The sequence below is a fragment of the Mixophyes fleayi genome, chromosome 5 (genome assembly GCF_038048845.1).
Source record: "Mixophyes fleayi isolate aMixFle1 chromosome 5, aMixFle1.hap1, whole genome shotgun sequence".
Lineage (NCBI taxonomy): Eukaryota > Metazoa > Chordata > Amphibia > Anura > Limnodynastidae > Mixophyes > Mixophyes fleayi.
In genome coordinates, this window is record NC_134406.1 from 99,814,309 (window position 1) to 99,836,116 (window position 21,808).

Consider the following 21,808-nt stretch of genomic DNA (forward strand, 5'->3'; position numbering starts at 1 on the left):
CGACATTAGAACCTTTACTTGAATGACTTCCGTACAGGTGAGCACAGTTACCCATGTGCCTTTTTATACCTAATATTAAATGTCCCCCTTCAGCCATTTGAATGCTCATTCAGATGTACCATTATACAATACATCTATAATAGTGTCACACTCAAGCTCACTGCTTCTATGTGGCGCGTATGCCGGGCATATTACGTCACGTGCTGCTCAAACCCCGCCCACTTTCCCCGTCATTCTGTCTTCCTATTGATTAGTATAGTCTGACATCTTGTTACTGCGCATGCGTGCTTGGTCCTATCGGCGCTCGATTGTACAAGGTGCGAGGAGGCGGACAATTACGAAAAGGGTATATCGGGATTCAACCTAAAGTAATCAGGGAAGAAAGTGTCAGCTAAGATGGCGGCTAACGCAACCACCAACCCATCTCAACTACTTCCGCTGGGTATGTGTGTCCTGGTCGTGCCATGCTCTCACTAGTCTTAATAAGCGGCGCTCTAGCTGCCATGCCAGTGGTATGCTGGGACGTGTAGTTTTATAGTAGCTGGCAAGTCGCATGCTGTCTAGATCTGACCTGTTTCAGCCTTAACTGTGTATTTGTATTTTCACAGAGCTGGTGGATAAATGTATAGGATCCCGCATTCACATTGTGATGAAGAGTGACAAAGAAATTGTCGGCACCCTTTTAGGATTTGATGACTTTGTTAGTATCCTTTACTATCAAGAAAAAAAAAAATATTACATAGACAAAGTGAAAATTTAAAAGTGCTGGTATGAAACTTTCACTTTGAAATGAAGGACAGGAGGCCAACCCGGGCCCACAGAAAGTTTTGATAGTGAAATGCATTTTAGATTCATTTTAACACTATATAGTACAACATAAAACATTAAATTATGTAAGTCTTTACACTGTATCACCACCTCTCCCTGAAGTCTCACTTATATCTTCAATGTTACCCTTTTATCTTATTATTATCTGTTTCCTTTCTCTGCTCCCATATCTCAATTGCACATAACCCCCTCTCTAGCTTCCTACCTGCTCTCCTCATTGCTCAAATTCTGCTTCTCTTGCTCCTCCTGCTCCTATTATTTCCTCTCACTAAAAAATTCACAGGTTGCCCCTCCTCCATCATCATCACCACTTTGTAGCCCCCTAAGTTCTTTACTTGCCTTTCTATGACTGTTTTCTTTTCTTCTTATCTTACTCTTTCTTTCTTCAGTCTTCTAGCTCCTCACTGACCATGTCGGTAATTACAGGGTCCGTAGACAAGCTGGGAATGCATAGTGCCCTCCTTCCTTACACTGTGTTCTGCCGCCCCTTGTTGGGTGAAAGGAAGTTAATAAGTTGCTGAAACCTGTTTGAGGGATGATTTGTGTAAGCATACTGACTTGCTGGCAGCAGAATTGTATCACCAGAACATAGTTCTCATTAATGTTGAATTTGTGGTAGTGTGTGAGCAATTTCAGAATGTTTAATTTATTAGACTAGGACAGGGTCGGCAACCCTAACACGCGGACAACTTTTGTCTGGCATGCAGGAGCCCTGCAGCTCTCAACTAAAGAAGCCGAAGATGGCTGAAATGGAGCATGCGCAGCAGCTCTGTTTCAATTATCTTAGTCTGCTTTAGTGATGCAGCTCCTGTGGAACGAAAGATGCTAAATCCAGAGGTGAGTATGAGGGATAACAGGAACCAGGGGCGCAATTCTGAGGGCAAAACAGAAACTGTGTACAAATTGGCACACACCTGGCCTTGAAAAATTTTTTTAGCCGACGCACTTGCAGAAAAAATTTACCGACCCCTGGAGTAGGATATTTTCTGATGGGCACATGCACTGTCCAAATTTCTACAGAGGTTTTCCAGTGCTCTGCCATTCAAATGTGTGTAAATACTAAGCCTTTGTCATTTGTGAGCATACCAAAAATTTCTATATAGTGCGCAAGCTGAAAGCTAGAGATGTGCGAAGTTCTGGTGCAGATTTGTGCAAAACATGTTTTGCATGGCTGCAAGTCTCAAAGATAAAATCTTTGCGTTTTGCTTTGTCATTATGCACTGTAGTTCTATATTCACATTTCGTTTAATTTATAATCTGTATTCTTATAACTGGAATGATGACAGTCAGTTAATTCTGCTTTATGGTGGCATAAGTGGACAATTCTTAAAATTGCATTGAGCTTTATTTAGTATATCAGAACTAATATGACCAGTACACTGGTTATTCATGCTTTTTTGCCCACTAGTGACTAACACATCTATTTATCACTGTGTGAGAGTAGCTGTGTCTAAACAAACTTAAAAGGTTGTTAACCTTTTCAACAGTTCATTGCAGTTACAAGTTGCTGGTCCATCAGGCATACTTATCAAATATAAAACAATCACAGATCGAGCCTGTGTGCAGTGCTTACTGCTAGTTCAAAACAGCTGCAGTCCAAGTTTATAGCGGTTAAAGTTCCTACATTTATATTTGATGTGCCATGCTAATCCATTCAGTGCTAAGGACAAGTGGGGTCATCCTACACATATACCTTTTTTCCACTCATTTTCCCTTGCAACTCTATGGGACGGGAGGGAAAATGAGTGGAGATTTTAGAAAAAACTCCTGAACAGTCAGCAGCAACACATCACGTCACCCCACGGCTAGTCCAATCTGCCCCAAAGTCTTCTGGAAAAAAAAAAACAATTTTGTTTTTTCTAGTCATTGGTAAAATTGTTATAGATAACATGCTTGCAGTGTGTACCTAGCCTTATGTAAATGCAAGTCTAGTATCATTGGATAAGTAAGGTTTGTAAGGCTTCCTACTTTTCAAAGAAAACCATATATTTTGTACTGCAACAGGTTTACAAAGTAAAATGCTATCAGTATTGCCTTTGTTTTTTTTTATGCCTTTCACAAGTAAGTTGTTGTTGTGTTATCCTTTACTTTACTGTACAGATATGGTACTGGAGGATGTCACAGAATTGTAAGTACATTTTAATAACTAGCACTTAATCTTTATCTAGCCTAAATTAATCAGATGCAAACAATTAATTAGTTTGGATAAAAAAGTATTGTTAGCAGTTACTTTTTATATTAGAAGTGATTATCCTAACTGCTTCCACATAGCAGAATCCTCAGAACATAAACTTTTGGTGCTACTGAAAGACTAGAAATGTGATTCGGTATTTGTGTGCACTCCACACAAAACTTGAAGCTAGTTTGCCGAGAGTCCTTGAGGAGGTCCACCCATGAAGGTCTATAAAAAGAGCGTCTTGAAAGCTAATTAAGGGGTTTGATCAGTTACATATTGTGCAGTGTTATTTAACATACCACTGTAGCACACTATAATGCATATGAAAATATAATGTGCTCTTCAGGTGTTAAAATAGTCCAGCCGATAAAATGCTTGTGTTTTCTATTGACTTGTGTATTGGCTTGTTACATTTTTGCACTTTAGTGAGATCACACCTGAGGGAAGGCGAATTACAAAGCTAGATCAAATCCTGCTAAATGGAAACAATATAACCATGGTAAGACGCAAGAAATTGTCAATCTATGAACGTCTAATTATCTAAAAATCTTTTTTTTTTTATATAAATGTCGCAGTTGGATTTAATTTATTTGTACGTTACTACTTTGCTTTTTTTCCCCTAGTTACCTTCTATGCTTTTTAGCCATGTATTTATTTAATGCTGTTAAGTTGTTGCTTTCCATTACCTTAGTGTATGCGCAAAGCTGCACTATGAACCTGCCTTAATCCATTGCAGACACAATTAGCAATGTGTATAGTAAAGTTGCAGTAGTACACATACAAGCCAATCAATAATAGATGAAAGAAACCTAATGTTGTGAATGCTCTTGTGCAATATTAGTATTTTTGTCATTAAAGCAGAGAGCGGCAACAAGTGGGCCACCAGTGGTCCGCTGACCATTTGCCTGCGAGCACTCCAGCTAGCTGCTCCCAATTTTATCAGAACTGGGGAAGATGAATTCCTTATAATGTGACCTCTGCACAGTGCAGGAAGGTCACGCGAAATACCCAGAGGATGCTATAGTGCACTGTGCGCTACCTCCTTCCTCTGTGCCTCCCTTTTGAAGGCTGGATGGCCGCACATGTGATCTTCCAGCTGTTTCACATTGCCCTTTACTACATTAAAGGGATGTTGTTCTAAAAATTATCAATTTTTAGGGCACACTGATTACTGTTCCATGGTAAACTGTATATATGGAAATTGTATAAGAAATGAAAGAGAGACTCTGATTGCTATGGCCCTATTCATCGGTGTCTGACTGGGGTACCTGGTTCCACAAGAGGGATTTACTGAAAAGGACTAAAAAAAAAATCAGATTGTACATTATACATCTTTCTTCAATGTGAATGAAGTCTGGGCCCACATACATGCAGTGCCCAGCAGCTTGCTTCTACCTGGTGTGGAAGCTTGTACAGTCAGACAGAACTGTTTGTTGTCTCTACAATGGCAGAACTTTTCATATCTGGCTAGGATCTGCCTCCTCCAGCCAATCAAAATGCTTGTCTTTGTTATACATCACAAGATGGAAATCCCTCTGGCTGCTGGAGGTAGACCTGCATATAAAGCTGTCACTGTCTGTGTCAGAACTTGATTGACTGACTCACTACAAACTGTTGTTGGCATATACGGAAGCCTTAAGCAAACTAATGTCCCAGTCATACCTGTCTGCTACAATTTGCTAAGAGCAGCATAAGAAGTTATCTGTTAAAATACATGTGTATCTACATAAATCCAAAAGTGTAATAATATGACTGATGCAGTACTATAAATACATCAGTTAAGATCTGTTTTTAAAATACATTGGTGTACCCATATCTGCTTTTGGGTAACCTTTTACTGTTTATTGACATTGTTACCTATAAATATAATATATAAATCAAGTCCCTAACATATGGCTACAAGTCCCAGCATGTCCTGTCGGCTATCGGCTGACAGAGCTAGTAGCTTCACAGCACCTGGAGAGCCATAGGTTGGCCAGACCTGCACTGAGTAATTCCAAGTTAAATTGCTTAACTTAGCCCAATCTGCACTAAATGTTGCAGCAAAATGTCTTGCCAAATTAAACTATAACAATCCCTTAGGCGTCACATTTTATTGCATATTGTACAGAGATGTTAGGATGACCAGGAGCTGTGTCATTTGCCTACATCATTTGAAGCATGGGTTACTACTGATGGCTCCTGGTTTGGTACCTGTGAGAACCTTATTGCAGACCCATCACAACGTGTATAGAATAACATTTTCAGAAGGTTTAAGAACATTAATTAAGTCATTGGAATGTCAAAGAATCCATATTCAGATTTTGTTGCTAAAACATTTTTTTTGTGTTGCTTTAAATTATAGAAACTGTTGTACATCTATTTAACGTCAGTCATAACTTAACTCCATATTTACACTGTTTTTTTCTTTTCTCTATAGCTAGTACCTGGAGGTGAAGGTCCTGAAGTATAAATTGATTGTGAAGTCACAACAATCCAGCACATCCACTTTCTATATATTTTTGTTTATTAGACTTCATATCAATGAAGTGAAGGCTGATGTGGTCGAAAAAGAAATATTTGTTCTTTTCTTTCATACTGGAGTGTTCTAGGATTATATGTATATTTTCTTTTTTACTATACACACTGTGGCTGTATTGAAAATTATGTTTCTAAATTAAAGGTTTTTTTATGAAAATAAATGTTTCCCAAGTGACCACACACAGTTCATATTTGTCAGCCTGGCAATTTATAAACCAGATAATAGAATACTTAGCAACATTAGGAATGTTGCACACTCAACATATTTTGAGGTTATCCGTAGAAAAAAGAATAAATATATGTGTATATATATATATATATATATATATATATATGTGTTAACCCGTGCATGATACTCATGCATTCTAGTCAAATCAAGATAATTAAGGTCTTAAAAAGGTTCTTGTCATGCATTTGGGCCTAGCCCAGGCCTCCTCAGGGGAAGATCGTTACTTCCCGACGCAAGGGGCCTTTTTAATGTGTGTTCATGAGGTAAAATGACCTCATGAAAATGAGTTTGACCCCTCAACTCGTAAATTTAGCCTTTACTACCCCTCCCACGGGGGGAAGGGGGGATGATGGAAGTTAACTGACTTGACTATTCTAATTTTTTTGTCAAATAATGTCAGTATACCAAATTTCAGGTCAATTGGATGAGCCCTTTCTGAGAAAATATTTTTTTTCCCCACACACACACACTAACGCACGCCTCTACACGCCTCTACATATGTGTGTTCATGAGGTAAAATTACCTCACGAAAATGAGTTTGAGCCCTACCAAATTTCAGCCCTTTTTGAATTTTTTTCCCCACACACACTGAGGGGCATATTCAATTAGCTTTTGGATTCGCGGTAACGCGCCGGAACAGCCGCGAAACGTAATACACGGTACCGCAATAACGTGGATTTTCGTTCGCAGCCCATAGGGTTGCGAACGAAAATCCGCGTTAATGCGGTACCGTAATACCCGCAAGAACGTGCACTTTTCGCGGCAACGCGCGTTACCGCGAATCCAAAAGCTAATTGAATATGCCCCTAAGAATTTAGTAGGTCAGTGTATAACTCTGTCCAGCAGGTGGTGCTGCAACTTGTTTGTTTTTTTTTCACACACACAGACGCCACTAAGCATTTATATATTAGAGATATATATATATATATATATATATATATATGTTAACCCGTGCATGATACTCATGCATTCTAGTCAAATCAAGCTACTTAAGGTGTTAAAAAGGTTCTAGTCATGCATTTGGGCCATAGCCCAGGCCTCAACCACCAACCACTCCCCACTGTCACCCCCGGCAACCACCAACCACTCCCAACTGTCACTTCTCCTTCAAGAAATATATATATATATATTTTTTTAAAATCATTATAAACAGTATATTAGTATACCAAATTTCAGCCCTTTCTGAATTTTTTTCCCCACACACACTAAGAATTTAGTAGGTCAGTGTATAACTCCGCCCAGCAGGTGGCGCTGCAGCTTGGTTTTATTTTTTACACAGACTAACACACGCCACTAGACATTTATATTTTAGATATATACGTCTTGCTTTTTTGGTTTTTGTTTGTATATTTTCCAGTTCTGTGGGGACCTGGCACAGTAAGCAGCTCCTGATAACTTCTGCTGTACATGATATTGCTAGGCTGATAAATGGTTTAGCACTTAAATCTTCCAGTAGGGTGCAGATAAGATTATTCAGTCAATGCAGGAAGAGATGACCACCGAACCCAAAATGCATGTGTTAACAATATGAATAAGCATTTTGTATCCTTCAAAAACATTCATTGGTTTCCTTATTCTTGTAGACCTTCATGTATTTGATTTTGGAATTTGTAGACTTATGCTGAAGCTAACTGATAGCTTTTGTTTACCTGTTAATGGGAGAAGTTGAGACCAAATTCTAGGGTTTCACTAACTGCAAGAAAGTAGTTTTGGCAAGGCATATTCTTTTGTTCCTGTTTCAACCATGTGATGCCCATAAAATACAAATATTGATTAAAATGCGATACCAGTAGAACCTATCTGTTCTAATGTAGCATAAATAACATACAATTTGCATTAAATTATAATCTGTTCATATAAAAAAATAAAATTGAGAAAACTGTTACCTCTGTTTTAAATTTAACTTTACATTTTCTGTTTTGGAAGAGTGAAAAAAGCTTTTATATAATTTAATATTAAATTTTAAAAAAAACAAACTTGAATCCTAACAGGATTAGTGTTAAATTTAGCCACACATGTAGGTGGCCAAATTGGTTAAGATCTGACTGTTCAACACAAGAGCAGAGCATCTAGGTCACTTCTGGCTACATTGACAGCCAAGTTCCTGGTATAATAATACCTGTAAGAACCATAGGGTGGATTCAATTAGCCGCAAAGTGTCTTGCTGACATTCCAGACACACTTCGCGGTAGAGACTTTGACTAAAAATCTCTGCTCATTTTTCCTTGCACCTGAAAAATGAGCAGAGATTCCTACCGTTGTATCAGCAAAAGTGCACAGCTCCGATGTTCCGAGGAACATTGCCGCTAATTGAATCTGTCCCATATTGTGCAACTTAATAATTGTACACAACAACTTTCCCATCATACACAATACCGTGTTACATATCATAATATGGGTTTTGGAGGGTTTAAAGGCTGCTTTAAAATTACAATTTTAAAATATTCTCTTTGTTTAATAATTCGCTTATAAGCAAAGCTGTGTTTGGGGTGTTTTGGTTAAAATATATTATGACAGCTTAGAGGTAGGTAGTATAAATTAGCTTATGAGAGTTAAACATATGCTTCTTTTTTTTTTCTGTTCTAATAAGGGTAAAATGATTAAGAAAAACTTTCCTTTGCTATTAAAGACATAACTTAAGACAAATTGTAAAATTCAGTTCAACTGAGATACTTATGGAAACTAACCTTGTCCTAAAAATAAAGATTCCTAAACTATGTAAGGATGGTGACGGGGGGGGGTCAAATAGACAATGTTTGTATGTCATCCACCATCCCACTCACCTCTGTATATGGGTTATTTGTGGTTTCTGCCTAAATTGGCTAAGTATGTTGCTGTATAATGCTCACTTATCGTATAGTGCTGATAAGTATATCGGTACTCTATAAATAAAGCACAATAGTAATATAAGCCAAGTTGACCGAACTTTCCTTTAAAAGCAGATAACTTAAGACGAATAAATTTGTGTTTTTGAAGTGTAATAATCCTACAACTATGCATGCATAACATGCTCTAGACCTGTAAAAAGAAAAGAGCAGCTCACAGTTGTTTTGCGTTTAAAATAATTGCTTTTTTTGTTATAGCTGAAAATCTATTGAATTGTTAAAAATACAACAATAATCTGCAAGAGTGCAGCTGGATTGATGTTATACCAAAATACAAAAGTACAAACTAGCACAAGAGGATGGAATACTTGAGTAGCAGTTATCCAGCTGCTCAATATGCTCAAAAAGAAAAAACAAATGTCCTCTCTTAGAAATTTTAAAGTCTTTTGCAATTTGTTTCTGATTATTATCAAAAGCAGAAAAATGTAAAACTTTGTCAGGTGCTTAGTGATAATCTACCCAAAGAAGGTGCGAAGACTTAAAATAAGAAATTTTATGTGAGAATAGTTTATCGTATAATAACCGTATAATCATTAATATGAATATGGGTTTTCAAATAATTTTTTGTTAGCATTCAATACATAAATCAAGATGCTTTCAATGCGTACTGGTATGTACACTGCGTTTTTATAGTCTCTGTGCTAGCTAGCGGTACACGTGTAGTTTTTAAAAGAAAGTAAGCCATGTCAGTCATCACTATTAGTTGGCACTTATATCTGCCGTTTAACCGGTGCAATGCTGCTTGGTATGACAAACCCAGGACTTAAATTGGCCGCATCTGCATTGGAGCGACCTTCCTGTACACTGCCTATGGTAGTCCGCCCCTTCTGTCGCCCATTTCAACCCTCAAGTTGTAGGCTGTCGTAACTGTCATTTGCGTGCAGGCATGAGTTGCATGCAATTGCGTTTGTTGGTGTAAGGTCTGTTTGAGCATGCGCAGAGCTGATTTACACAAGATACGCTAGGCAGACTTCTGCAGAGGAAACCAGTCCAAGCATTTGCCATGTCATTTTGGAAACTTTGTGCTTATGTTTAAAATGAAATGTGTAGCAGAATACTGTATGTTGAGCCTTTTTTGGCTCAACGTTGCTCATTGATATATCGTTCACTACAGTTCTTGCCTGTTGTTTATATACTACCCAAGTGAATAAAGTATACAGATGGAGTACAATTATTTGCAATGAAGATTGCAGCCTGACCCAACTGTTTGTTTTTTTTGTAAACTATCCCAAAATATTCACAGCTAAACTGTTCATTAGATATCTGTCACAAGCTACTCTGTTTAAGCCTTAGCCATGTACTAATTGCGCTGAACCGTAAATATTTTCACTTAAGAGAAGACACTGAAATGTATGTATTTTGTTAACTGTACAAGTAACTCAAAGGAAAATGTTAGGCTTAATGGACCTTTTAAATCACTTTCTGTGTCAGACCCAATTAAATGTTTTATTATTCTTTTAATTCAACCACAGGCATTTTTTTTGTTTTGCAGTTTCTTAATCTTTTGCTGTCCTGTATATGACTTGATTGAACATAAAATCATATTTATGTCTCATAAAACTGATATCACTGCAACATAAGAATATGGTATGCACAGCATAATTACAATACATAGCCACAAGATTCTGTAAATAGTGCATTATATTTTTTCCTTATTTCAGAATTAGTGGTGGGACAAAATATTTTGCTGCCCGCTGCAAAATAATCACACTAGTATTTTATTGATTGATTTCTGGCACTTTATTTAAAAAAAAATAATAAATCTTGCTACACAAATGTCTGGTAGTGTAGTAGGCCCAGAGAAAACTACATTCGGAAGACATTACCCAATGAAGTTGCTGCATCTGCAACCAAACCCTGTGGTCTCTATGCTCCTGTTGCACACTGCTGCTGCTGTCGTTTCAGTTCGGTTACCTTAAGTACAGCCATCTCAAAAACAATAATGTACAGTCACATACTTTAGGAATAAACAAAAGAATACATGTGGGCTGGCAGACCCTGTAAGAAGCCCCAGTGCTATGCACTTGCGAGGATTCCACCACTGCCTCTGCAACCTGGTTCGCACTTCTGCCTCACAGCACTCGGGTCATGAGTTTGATTCCCGATCATGGCCTTATCTGTGTGGAGTGTGTATGTTCTCCCCGTGTTAGAGTGGGTTTCCTCCAGGTGCTCCGGTTTCCTCCCACACTCAAAAAAAACTGCTGCTATCAACTTGACCCTAGTCTCTCTCTCTATGTGTGTGTGTATGTTAGGGAATTTAGACTGTAAGCTCCAATGGGGCAGGGACTGATGTGAATGAGTTCTCTATACAGCACTGCAGAATTAGTGGTGCTATATAAATAAATGGTGATGATGATGAACCTGGGGTGGGCCCCTCCTAATGCTGAGACCCGCAACATCTATTCTTGTCCCCCGAGTGACGGCCCTGCAAAAGAGCTGTTAAATATTGTGCCAATATTTTTAATCTTGCAATCAGAAGGGTAGAGATCCTCCTGTGACATATCATTTCTGCATGAGCAGGATCAACTTTTATTTTATATTTGATAGTGTTGATACAGTAGCAGAGGAACATACTGGTGCTAATTAACCTAATTAATGCTTGCATGACACTACTATGCATACTAATTACTCATCAAGCAGGGGATGTTGTTAATGAAACCATTGCTAAATGTATTTTTGTTACAGCAAACATGACAAGCATGTAAAACAGCTATGCATTATGTGAAGAGAGTTTCCTTCCTCTAGTGGGCTGGTAATTCATTCCCAACCATGGTCCCACATGGCTTATAGCCTGGTTACTTTTTCCACCTTCCAGGATGCTGTTGTTAGGCAGGTCTAAGTTCATCTGTCCATTTATTATCAGCAGTCAAACCAAGTCATGAAAATTACAAACCTCAACTCTGAGAATTGAGAGATTAGTGGACAAATATTTGAACATTTCCCTATGTGTATTCTTACTTGGTATGTTATACATATTAGTGTTTTATTTCTATTTATATGGATCAATCTTTGGTATATTTACATGTGAATACATTTTCATACTATTTAATATAAAATCACAATACTGTTTAATAATAATTCTGTATATTCCTGTATATTTTTTTTTAACCCTTGATGCCCACTATATGCACTCCATAACTGTGAAGATCGAATTACACTCATCCTGCAGTTAAGGGGTTAAAAAAGAAACTCCACCAGTCACTATCCCCATGATCAGTGGGTTTCTGCTGCAGCAGGATGCCCACTGCAGCATCATGTGTTCATGTGCACGCACATAAGCCACTAGGCAACAAGAACTAAAAATACCAGGGAAAGAAGGAGGCTGTTTCAGAGCCTCAATCTCCCTTATAACGGCTCAGAAACACTTGCGGGCACTGTACTGTACATTGGAAAGGGAAAGTCCCTTCTTTCATAAGACAGTCTTTCTGTTAAATGATTGATTTTGAACAGCTGGCAATTTTCTAACATTAAAGTAGGTATGAGAAGGAGGGGGGGGGGGGGTACAAAAGAGATCAGATCTGAACCCAGGCTCCAAAATAAATAGAGGCACCTTCTTTTTTTTACAGAAATTTATTTATGTTTTTAAATACAATATTCAAAAGCAATAACAAATACCAGAGACCTGAACAGCAACAGTTGTACAAATAAATAAACAAGCAACCAGGTAAACTTGACTATATAGAGTAATACAGAAAGAGGAACATCAAGTTCTTGCTGGTATCCAGTATTGGTAGAAAGAACAAACATCTGGCTGGTTTGATTTGCACAGAGAGTTTATCGGAGTATCAATTGGGGAGCCAAGAAGAGACACATTCATCTTAATGAGGGCAGTCCCCTCTTTCAAATGAGGGCACAGCCGTTTCAATATTGCCTTTATTGTTTTTTAAGAAATTAAAATGTATTTTATTTAACTAAAACAGGTGGCTCTTTTAGAGACACAATCCTACCACCCACCCTACATTGCTTAAAAAAGGTGAAACTTGTTTTAAGCTAAAGTGTCCATTTTTATTTCTTGTCTGCTGATCAATAGTGATAATCAAACACAAAATCCCAAAATATTTATGTAAAGACAAGGGGGAAGCTCATGACTCTTTAATAAAAAACTCGATTTCTGACCCTCCCATTTGTGAAATATGTGGAGGTACATAAATTTGTATGAAGGGGGCTGTTACACAAGAGAGGGATTGCTGTTCCCACACAAAGGAGTCCTGTTTATTTATGTTCTTCTGATAAATCCTGATAACCAGATGAAGAATTACATATTAAATACAAAGTGTTTGGTGCATATGTGTTCTCCTGGTACCCCCTATATACCAAGTCAACCCATACATATGAGATATCATTCTATTCAGGAGAACTGCAGCTATTCAGAAAGGTATTATAATCCCTTTTTTCCCTGTTTTTCTAACCTTAATTTAGTAAATACATGCAAATGATATTATTTTCAGCTCTCATGCCACCTTCTGGAAACTATTGTGCATTTCAGGCTTTGGTTAGAGAGATAATTGAATCCTTGTTTCATGCAATAGGTTGTCTAGATTTCTAAGTGCTATACATTACCTTATTTTTGGGCCCTTTACAATGCACTTCTCTCATGTTTGAAAAATGAATAAAGTATTGCCTAAAAAGTTATAGTTGCATATCTATCTATCAGGCAGCTCTACATATGGGGTACCAGTCTTATCTAGAGACCTGTAGGTATTAGAAAGGATAGACAATATATTCTTTTAATCAGAATGTAATGAGCCCAAAGGGTAAATGTATCAAATAGCGATTTTTCCAAATCGCTGATATCCAACAACTTTGCATGGTAAATTTAAAGTGGCAATGACTTTAAAAGCAAAACTTGCCTTTAAAGCTATTGCCTCTTTAAATTTACCATGCGCTGTTACCTTTAAATAAATTTATACAATAAGTTATTTAGAAGTGATCCAGCCACACTTAAGTTTAAAAAATAGAAAACAGAAGTGATAGCATTCCTTCCATTTTGGCCTTGTCGTCAGTGGTTTCTGGTAACCTGGAAGATGTCAACTATGGCCTCTACCATTTCATGATCTCTTGCACCAAGAACCAATTCTTCATCCAAATCTAAAGCAACTAGTTTTAATAGCATGGAGATTGAGTGGGAGGTGCTCATTGATAGGGAAGTATTGAAGCCAGTGCTCAATATTCAATGGAATTTTACAAGCAAGAAATAAGATATCTTCAATAATCTATTACAGAGTTTGAAAGGAGTTTATTACGTGGTGTAAGTCTAAATCTAGTCCAAATTCAGCAACTATTCCACATGTCCTTGACTTCCTTCAGGACAGAATTGGTAAGGCATTTGCCTTAACAATAATCAAGCTATAGGTCTTCTTAGATACCAAATTAGCTTCAGAGGAATTGATTACTTGATTCTTACAAGTAGTGAGGAGCAATCCCTCTAATTGGTCCTTTGTGGCTCCATGTGACCTCACTTTAGTTCTCAACACTCTGAATACACTTTAAACCACTACAAGAGGTTTCTCTGAGATGGATGACACTAAAGGCGGTGTTTCTAGTGGTGATTGGAGAATTGCAAACACTGTGGAGCAAGGGACCCTATTATTCAAGAGTTTGTATTTCCATACCACTGAGAGCCTACTCAACATGAGCAGTAGCAACATCTTGGGCAAGAAGGGCACATGCTTCAGCAACAGAGCTTTGCAAAGAAGCTTGACATCTATCCATGCATTTGCTAGTGATTATTGTCTGGATGTCTTATCCTCTATTGACTCTAAGTTTGGGAGACAAGTTCTCCACACAGCCACTGAATACATTCCTGATTAAGCAGCATACAAGGCTGATCTGTTCTATTGTATTCATCCCTACAAATTCTTGGATATATCTCATTGTGATGGCTGGTATGGAGGATTTCAAGAAAAAAGACTTAATGGTAACTATTTTTCCAACTAAGACATGTTCTGGAGGAACAATTAAGCGGCTCTGCTCCCATACGTATTACTTCTGAAAAACAGCATTATATGCTTATATACGATATTCAAGTTGTGTCTGATGGTCTTCTATGGCAGAGATGCAAATGGAAAGATGACATTGTTCAGGTAGCAGATGAGATGTGTTACCTTATGTTGGGTTGTACTAAAGCTACATCCTGTGTTACATTCAAACAAATACAACTGTACATCCTGCACAATGTATATCACTCACAGATTACATAAAATGGAAAGAAGTAACAATTCTAAGTGTCCTCAATGTGGAACTTCAATAGACTTCTTTTGGTACTTACTGTGGGTTAGCTTTGGGGTTCAAAGCTTTTGGCCAGTGGTAGGGGAATGTATTTGTAGAACGGGGTTGATTTTCCTCTTTTAACTATTAGAATATGTATAGTTGGGATTTCTCTGGAAATATGATTGAGAAATCCAGCATCCCGGTATGTGTTTATCCTGATAGCTTTGGTCAAGGTCATCATACCCAGAACATGGATGGCAAGAGATAATCACTATTTCCATAAATGGTTGGCCTTGGTGAATGATATGGTGGGATATGAACAATTTCTTCACAGTACCAGAAACTCTACAAGAAAATACAATTCAATTTGATCAAGGTGGATCAGATCAAGGTATGCTTCACAGTCATTGGCTGTTGAGTCAGTGGAAACACTTGCCTAGCTGTCCAGGACTTTTCTGTCCACTGGTGTATAGTCATGTGGAATATGCCAGAAACAATACAGTGAGAATGTTCATATGCAGCATGACTTTATACCGAAATCCAGGAACCAGCCAACTTGTGCAGCCATGGAACTGATTTTCAGCATCGATAGTACAAATGTTTAATAATATATGACAAAGTAATAATATACTTTGGGATAAAAGTTTAGTTTGTTTTGTTTTACTTGAGCTGTGTTTGTCTATTTTGTTTAACTATATGTGTACTGTTAAAAAGAGTTGAAAATCTTAATTAAAAGACAAAACTCTACAATTGAATTCCCTGGTGGCCAGTGGACAATGTAGATTATATCTAGATGTGTATATAGCTCTGCATGTGGGTGGAAATACAATATTTTTCTGTGCTCTTTCTTTAGAGTAGTTTACTCACAGTTTACTCAACAGCATCTGCTTTTTATCTGCTTTAGTTTGAGCTTAATCCTTAAATGTAGCTATTGTAGGTGCAGATGGTGATTGTGGCCTCATGCTGATGTTATTATCATTTTTATGTGATTAGCTGCAGTACAGAAAAAAAAAGAATACACAGTAATACAGATATATAGTGCCTTTTAAAACTGCATCTTAAAAATTGTCCCCAAGCACATTACTTATTTTGTAGTTGTTATATAGTGCATACTATTTTACTTTGCTTTTAATCTAGTTTTTGGTGCCTCAGACATAGTGAGACAAAGTTATGTGTCCAAAGTCACAAGGAGTTAACATTGGGATTCTAGCCAGGGTCTGCAATGAGTTTCTTGGCTACATTGCTGTATGGTCATTAAACACTAAACAGGACCTGATCTAAAACCATACTCAATGAGATTATTATATAAATGTCCCTAACATTTTATTCATTAGAGCTTATCATTATTCTCTTGGTTACATAATTTTCTTACTTGTCTGTTTTCATATAACACCTTTGTTAAAAGATAGTGTAAACATTTGACAAAGATCCTGTGTAAATTATTTTGTATTTAAACATGCTACTATTTTTATTTCTTTAATGACACATCCTGGTATTCTCCACCCTGTCATGATTCCCATGAGGAGTTCATGGCACAGCAAGATCTGAAGCGCAATACATCTCGTTTAAATCCACATAATTGCAGTGTTCTTTGTAAAACGAGTGTCTAAAAAAAGCTTCTTGCTATGGCAATGATCTCAGGGGATTGTGGAGGGATGATTTTTCCAGTCTCATTGGAATGACTCAAATATGCTCATCTCCTCTCTTATGAGTTAAAAAAGACATTAAACGCAAAGGGACTTGGACAGTCAGCTTAACAGATGGCCAAACAGCAGCTAAATACTTTAAAAAGAGAGAAGTAAAAATGTATTGAAATAAAAACCACAAAAGAATATGTGAAAAACATTAAATAGTTAAGTACCATGCTTCTTGAGGACCTCCATGTTTTGGGATACGGCTGAAACCTTTCATTATTTTAGTGTTTGATGGGTATTAGATGTACAATGGCATTTTTGTTAGAGGTGTATCATAAAATGTGTCACTTTATATAGCGAATATGGACAATAGTCATATGGGGAGGACCTGTAATTTACATAACAATCACTGAGATGCCAATAGAAGGTGTCATAAATGGGTCGCCTACACTAGAGGGGGAAGATATACACTACTACACTCTAGAAACAAATATATTTACTACAGAACAGGTGTTATTGTACTTGAACTCTCAAGATCAAAAGTAGATAAGTCAATGGATCCAGACGGTATACATACTAGTCAAACATACTACAAGATGCAAGGTAGAATGAATTTGCTCCTTGGACATATTGACGAACAACTCTAATGGATTTTGTGACTCAGTAACTAAAGGGATAGATGAGGATGGATCAGTGGTTATAACTTACTTGGATTTTAGCAAGACAGTTGATACAGTTTACCAGAACTAATTCAGTACAAAACTGAAATGAATTGAAAATAATAAAAAAACATAATAGAATAGATAAAGGTTTTGATAAAGGCCTGAGTGATTAAGGAGAGCAAAGCAAAAAAAGGAGTAACTTTGCACCTTGGCAAAACCATGTTGCATTGGAGGGGTAGGTAAATTTAAAATGTGCGGACAGAATAATAGTTGGGGTAGAGCATGTCCTAAATCAACTTTAGATTTCAGTGTAAAAAAAAAGCTATCAAGTATTTGTATGCTAGATGAAAAAGCAGCCAGTATTTAACTTACAAAAAAAACCAAGCTAATTTGCACCCCTTGCATTGTAACATGGTTTGTCCAGGATCAAATGTACTCCTTTTTTTTGTATTGCTCTCCTTAATGACTGTAATTGGAGTAAGCTCACAGGAAGGACTGATGACCAATAGATACATGGAATAGTCATGGGTCCTGATTTGTTTATTGTATTCATTGCTTGTGATCTACATAGGAAAGCATGTATATTTGCAGATGATACAAAGAAGGTGTAAGGTGTCAGACGGTGTAAAATGGCAATGGCTGACAGTAACTGGAATGTGCCTTCTCCGCTATCCAATCACAAGTGGTTTCCCTTGCTGGCCATTTGTTATGGCTCCTGGTAGAGGGTAGTTCCATTGTAATTGCTCTGATCATTTGCAGCTGTCATTCCTAGTGAGTGGGTTGGTCATTTGTAAATATAACAGCCCTCTTCGACCACTGCTTAGTGCTCCATGAAGTAAATATTTAGGATGCATATTATAGAAAAATAAAGTAAGTACTGTACACATTAAGCACAAATGACCATCATACAAAACACACTGCCTAGTACACAAAGCTACATGACAATCATAAACAGCTCTATATCCACAACATACAGCCCCAGACCACAATAGAGCCTCAAAACGACATAATTCAGGCTATTATTTGACTACTGCCCAATGTCCACAGTAGTACCTGCCCTGACTCCAGCACTGGAACAAGAGTCAGGTTGTCAATGACATCCTTTTCCATTGCATCATAAGGAACATTTAATATTAATTTCCTGCATTTAGTGCTTTTGGGCATAGCATTATAATACACATTGGTATTACTGCACCCAGTGACGCACTTCTATGCCACATCATTTGTGTTCCATCTGGCCCTTCCTATCTCATGACGCCATCAAAACCATTATTCTTGCACTCATCATTTCCCGTCTTGATTACTGTAATCTTCTCCTCACCGGCCTACCCTGCTCCCACCTTGCCCCCCTTCGCTCTATATTCAACGCAGCTATGAGACTTATTTTCCTTTCACACCGCTCTTTCCCTGCCTCCCCTCTCTGCCTTGGCCTACACTGGCTCCCCTTTCCCTACAGAATCCTTTTCAAACTGCTCACCATCACCTACTAGGCCCTCTACCACTCCACTGCCCCATAATTCTTTAACCTTCTCTCCTTTTACACTTCCTCCCGTTCCCTGCGATCAGCCAATGACCGCTGCCTCTCCTCCACTCTGATCACCTCACCCACGCTATAATCCGTGACCGTCCCCCTCCACTGAAACGACCTTCCACGCTCTATCCGACTGTCCCCAAATCTGTGCACCTTCAAACGGGCACTTAAAACTCATCTGTTCCTCAAAGCCTACCAGCCATCCACCTAACCCTCTCTCCCTGCTTGATCTCACCTCTCTCTTCCCCTGTCCGTTACTCACTCCTCTTGTGCTAGATCCCCGCAACTAGCACCTCATTGTGCATGCTGTCTGTTTGTCCTCCCTTTTGTATGTAAGCTCTTACAAACTGAGCCTTCTTCCCTCCTGTCTCCATACATATTCTTTTGCTAAAACTTCACTGCCCTAGCTATGCTTAGAGTTTTTGGGGTCTTGGTATTATTCATTTATTGTTCTGTACTGTTTTACCTTGTATGGTCCACTGTTTATTTTCTGTACAGCGCTGCAGAAATCTTGTGGCGCCCTATAAAGGATAATGATAAAAATAATAATACCACTTAATAAGAAATTGTGGCTGCTGTTGCAACATAGTGGGCCTGATTCATTAAAGAACGCAAAGTGAACCAATTTTTTTTAATTGGGCAGAAATTGCATGCAGGTACACCCGTATTCAAGTTCAAACGGATCCGAATAAAAGTTTTTCATTGAGTACAGGTCTAACTATGTTCTGCCTCTATGGCACTTTCCGTATGCAGATAGACACAATGCATTACAGGATACGCTCAATGTATATGTTCAATATAAAATAAAAATATAAAAATATAAAATACAGCACTGTAGCTGGTGCAAAGGATACGGCTAAAAATCACGTGCCTCGGGGATGCCCAGGGCTTGAATCTGACAAATGTGCATGAGCTAAACCATTGAACGCCCTTACTTTACATTGCCTACATGCATATATGCCCCTTCCCTCACTAATTGCATACACTTGCTTTCACTGGCGTATAGTCCATTCCTGAGCATGAATGGAGCAGTTTTACGGAAAAAGCGCTTTGAACATATTTAACTTTACATTTTAACTCTTTCAATAACCGTCTCACATGGGCTAGTTTAAATGGATTCTCCGATTAACAAACATTTTCACTCCGTCTCATTTAGTTTTAGATTGTATGTTTACAGAAAAATGCAATATAAAAATGTTATAGAAAAGTACAAAATGTGGAGGAAAGGAGGGGGTGTATGCCTCTATAATGTGTGAGGAAAGGGAGGGTGTATGCTGCTATAATGTATTAGGAAAGGGGGGGGGGTGTATGCTGCTATAATGTGTGAGGAAAGGGGGGGTGTATGCTGCTTTAATTTGTGAGGAAAGGGGGGGGGGTGTATGCTGCTATAATGTGTGAGGAAAGGGGGGTATGTTGCTATGATGTATGAGGGAAAAGAGGGGTGTGTTGCTATAATGTGTGAGGGAATGTGGGGTTCTCAATATAATGTGTAAAGGGAGGGGGTCTGTCTTAAAAGTACAGGTGTGGGAGGTAGGTCATTAATTTAATGATGGAGTTTAGGTGGGGGCTAACTATTTAATGGGTGCTATTTTATTTGCGAGGTGATGGTGGGTAAATTTAATTTATTGGTGGGCTATTTAATATAATAGTTGGGCCTATTAAATTAAGTTGAGGTGACAGGACCTTTCATTTAATGCTGGGGTGGTTTGGGGCTATTGAATGTGGGGCTGAATTTGGGGAGGAGGGTTATTTATTAAATGTGATTATGAATTATTTAATGCCTGGGATGGTTGTGGGAAATGGTAATGGTAAACGTAAATACTATTAATATTTTGCTGGGGTTGGTTGGAAGGAAATAGGTCTATTGATTAAATGTGTATACTATTAATTTAATGTCAGTGCAGTTTGGAGGGAAATAGATCTATTTATCAAAAGTGAGTACTATTATTTTAATATTGTGGCTGGAGGGATGCTTGATTTTAAACGTGGGTGATATTGATTTAATGCCGGGGCTGGTTGGCATTTTCTAAACTTCATCTACCCATTATTTTTTCCAAATAGGGCCTCCAGCATTCCAGAATCCAGACAAGCAGCAACTGAGCAAAAGACACCAGCAGCCACAGGTGGTGAAAGTGACAACAACAGAGAGAGAGCAGGACAGTCTGTCAACTGTCCTTACTCTGGTGGGGCAGTCCCGAATTTGGGTGACTGTCTCATTTAGCCAGGATTTAACCGACTACAAGGACAGTTGGCAGGTATGTCCCGCTTCACACTGCACTGCTTGTGAAGGCAGTGGTGCGTGCACCTAACAGTAGTGCACACAGTATTGTCTGTGTATTTTTCTAAAATGTGTCTAAAATGATAACCCTCCTGTTTAAAGTGCCCCAGGCCTCCCAGAGCTTTATTCCAGCTCTGGTGATACTTTAGTGGTTCTTGCGTTGATTCCATTGCCTGTCTTCTACCTTGCACTGGTTCAATTCTCAGATCAATTTGTTGAACATATGGCCAGCCCTCATTGCACTGACAATATCATTAATCCTGCCTCCTTTACACTTACTATATCACCAGCAAATCCTTGGAATAGCTCTCCCCTTCACTTATGCCATTGTCTGCCAACCCTCCCTGCACTGTTATTAATTCAAACCACCCCAATTCCTGGGCACATTTAGGGCTCATACACAATTGTTACAAAATAAGTGTTTTCTTGCAGATGCTTGAAGCATTTTACCTTTGTGGTGATCACACCTGGACAGCCATTCATTATAAGGATTATTTTTATTGCATTTTTTGAAGCACACAGTACACATATACATATATTATATATAGAAAGAGATTTGAATGTAGTTTGCATCTCATGATATCAGGAAAAATGCAACAGTGGGGTGAGGTGCTGATCAAATACAATTGTGCCAATATGTTTCGTAATAGTTAAACTTATTAAACAAAGTCAGATATGTTTCTGAATTTAGGGAATTTAGGGAATTTTAGAAGCATGTATTAGTACACAACTAGTTGGAGCACAGAGGCATAAACCAGTCACAGATTGCAGCTTCCAGTCAGGAGAAAGCAGTCTCCACTCCAGGGTTCCCTACAAAACCAGTTCCTGGATGCCGCCAACTTGGATCCAGTCACC

The 21,808-nt window shown here is 38.2% G+C and overlaps 1 protein-coding gene across 1 annotated transcript; it reads left to right on the plus strand.

The window, feature by feature from the left end:
• The first annotated feature begins 261 nt into the window (after window positions 1–261).
• LSM5 (LSM5 homolog, U6 small nuclear RNA and mRNA degradation associated) lies at window positions 262–5,711 on the plus strand. Its single transcript, XM_075212599.1, has 5 exons — window positions 262–442; window positions 609–704; window positions 2,929–2,956; window positions 3,431–3,503; window positions 5,424–5,711. Exons 1-5 carry the CDS (start codon window positions 397–399, stop codon window positions 5,454–5,456), a joined length of 276 nt encoding a protein of 91 aa, XP_075068700.1. The 5' UTR covers window positions 262–396; the 3' UTR covers window positions 5,457–5,711.
• The last annotated feature ends 16,097 nt before the right edge of the window (window positions 5,712–21,808 follow it).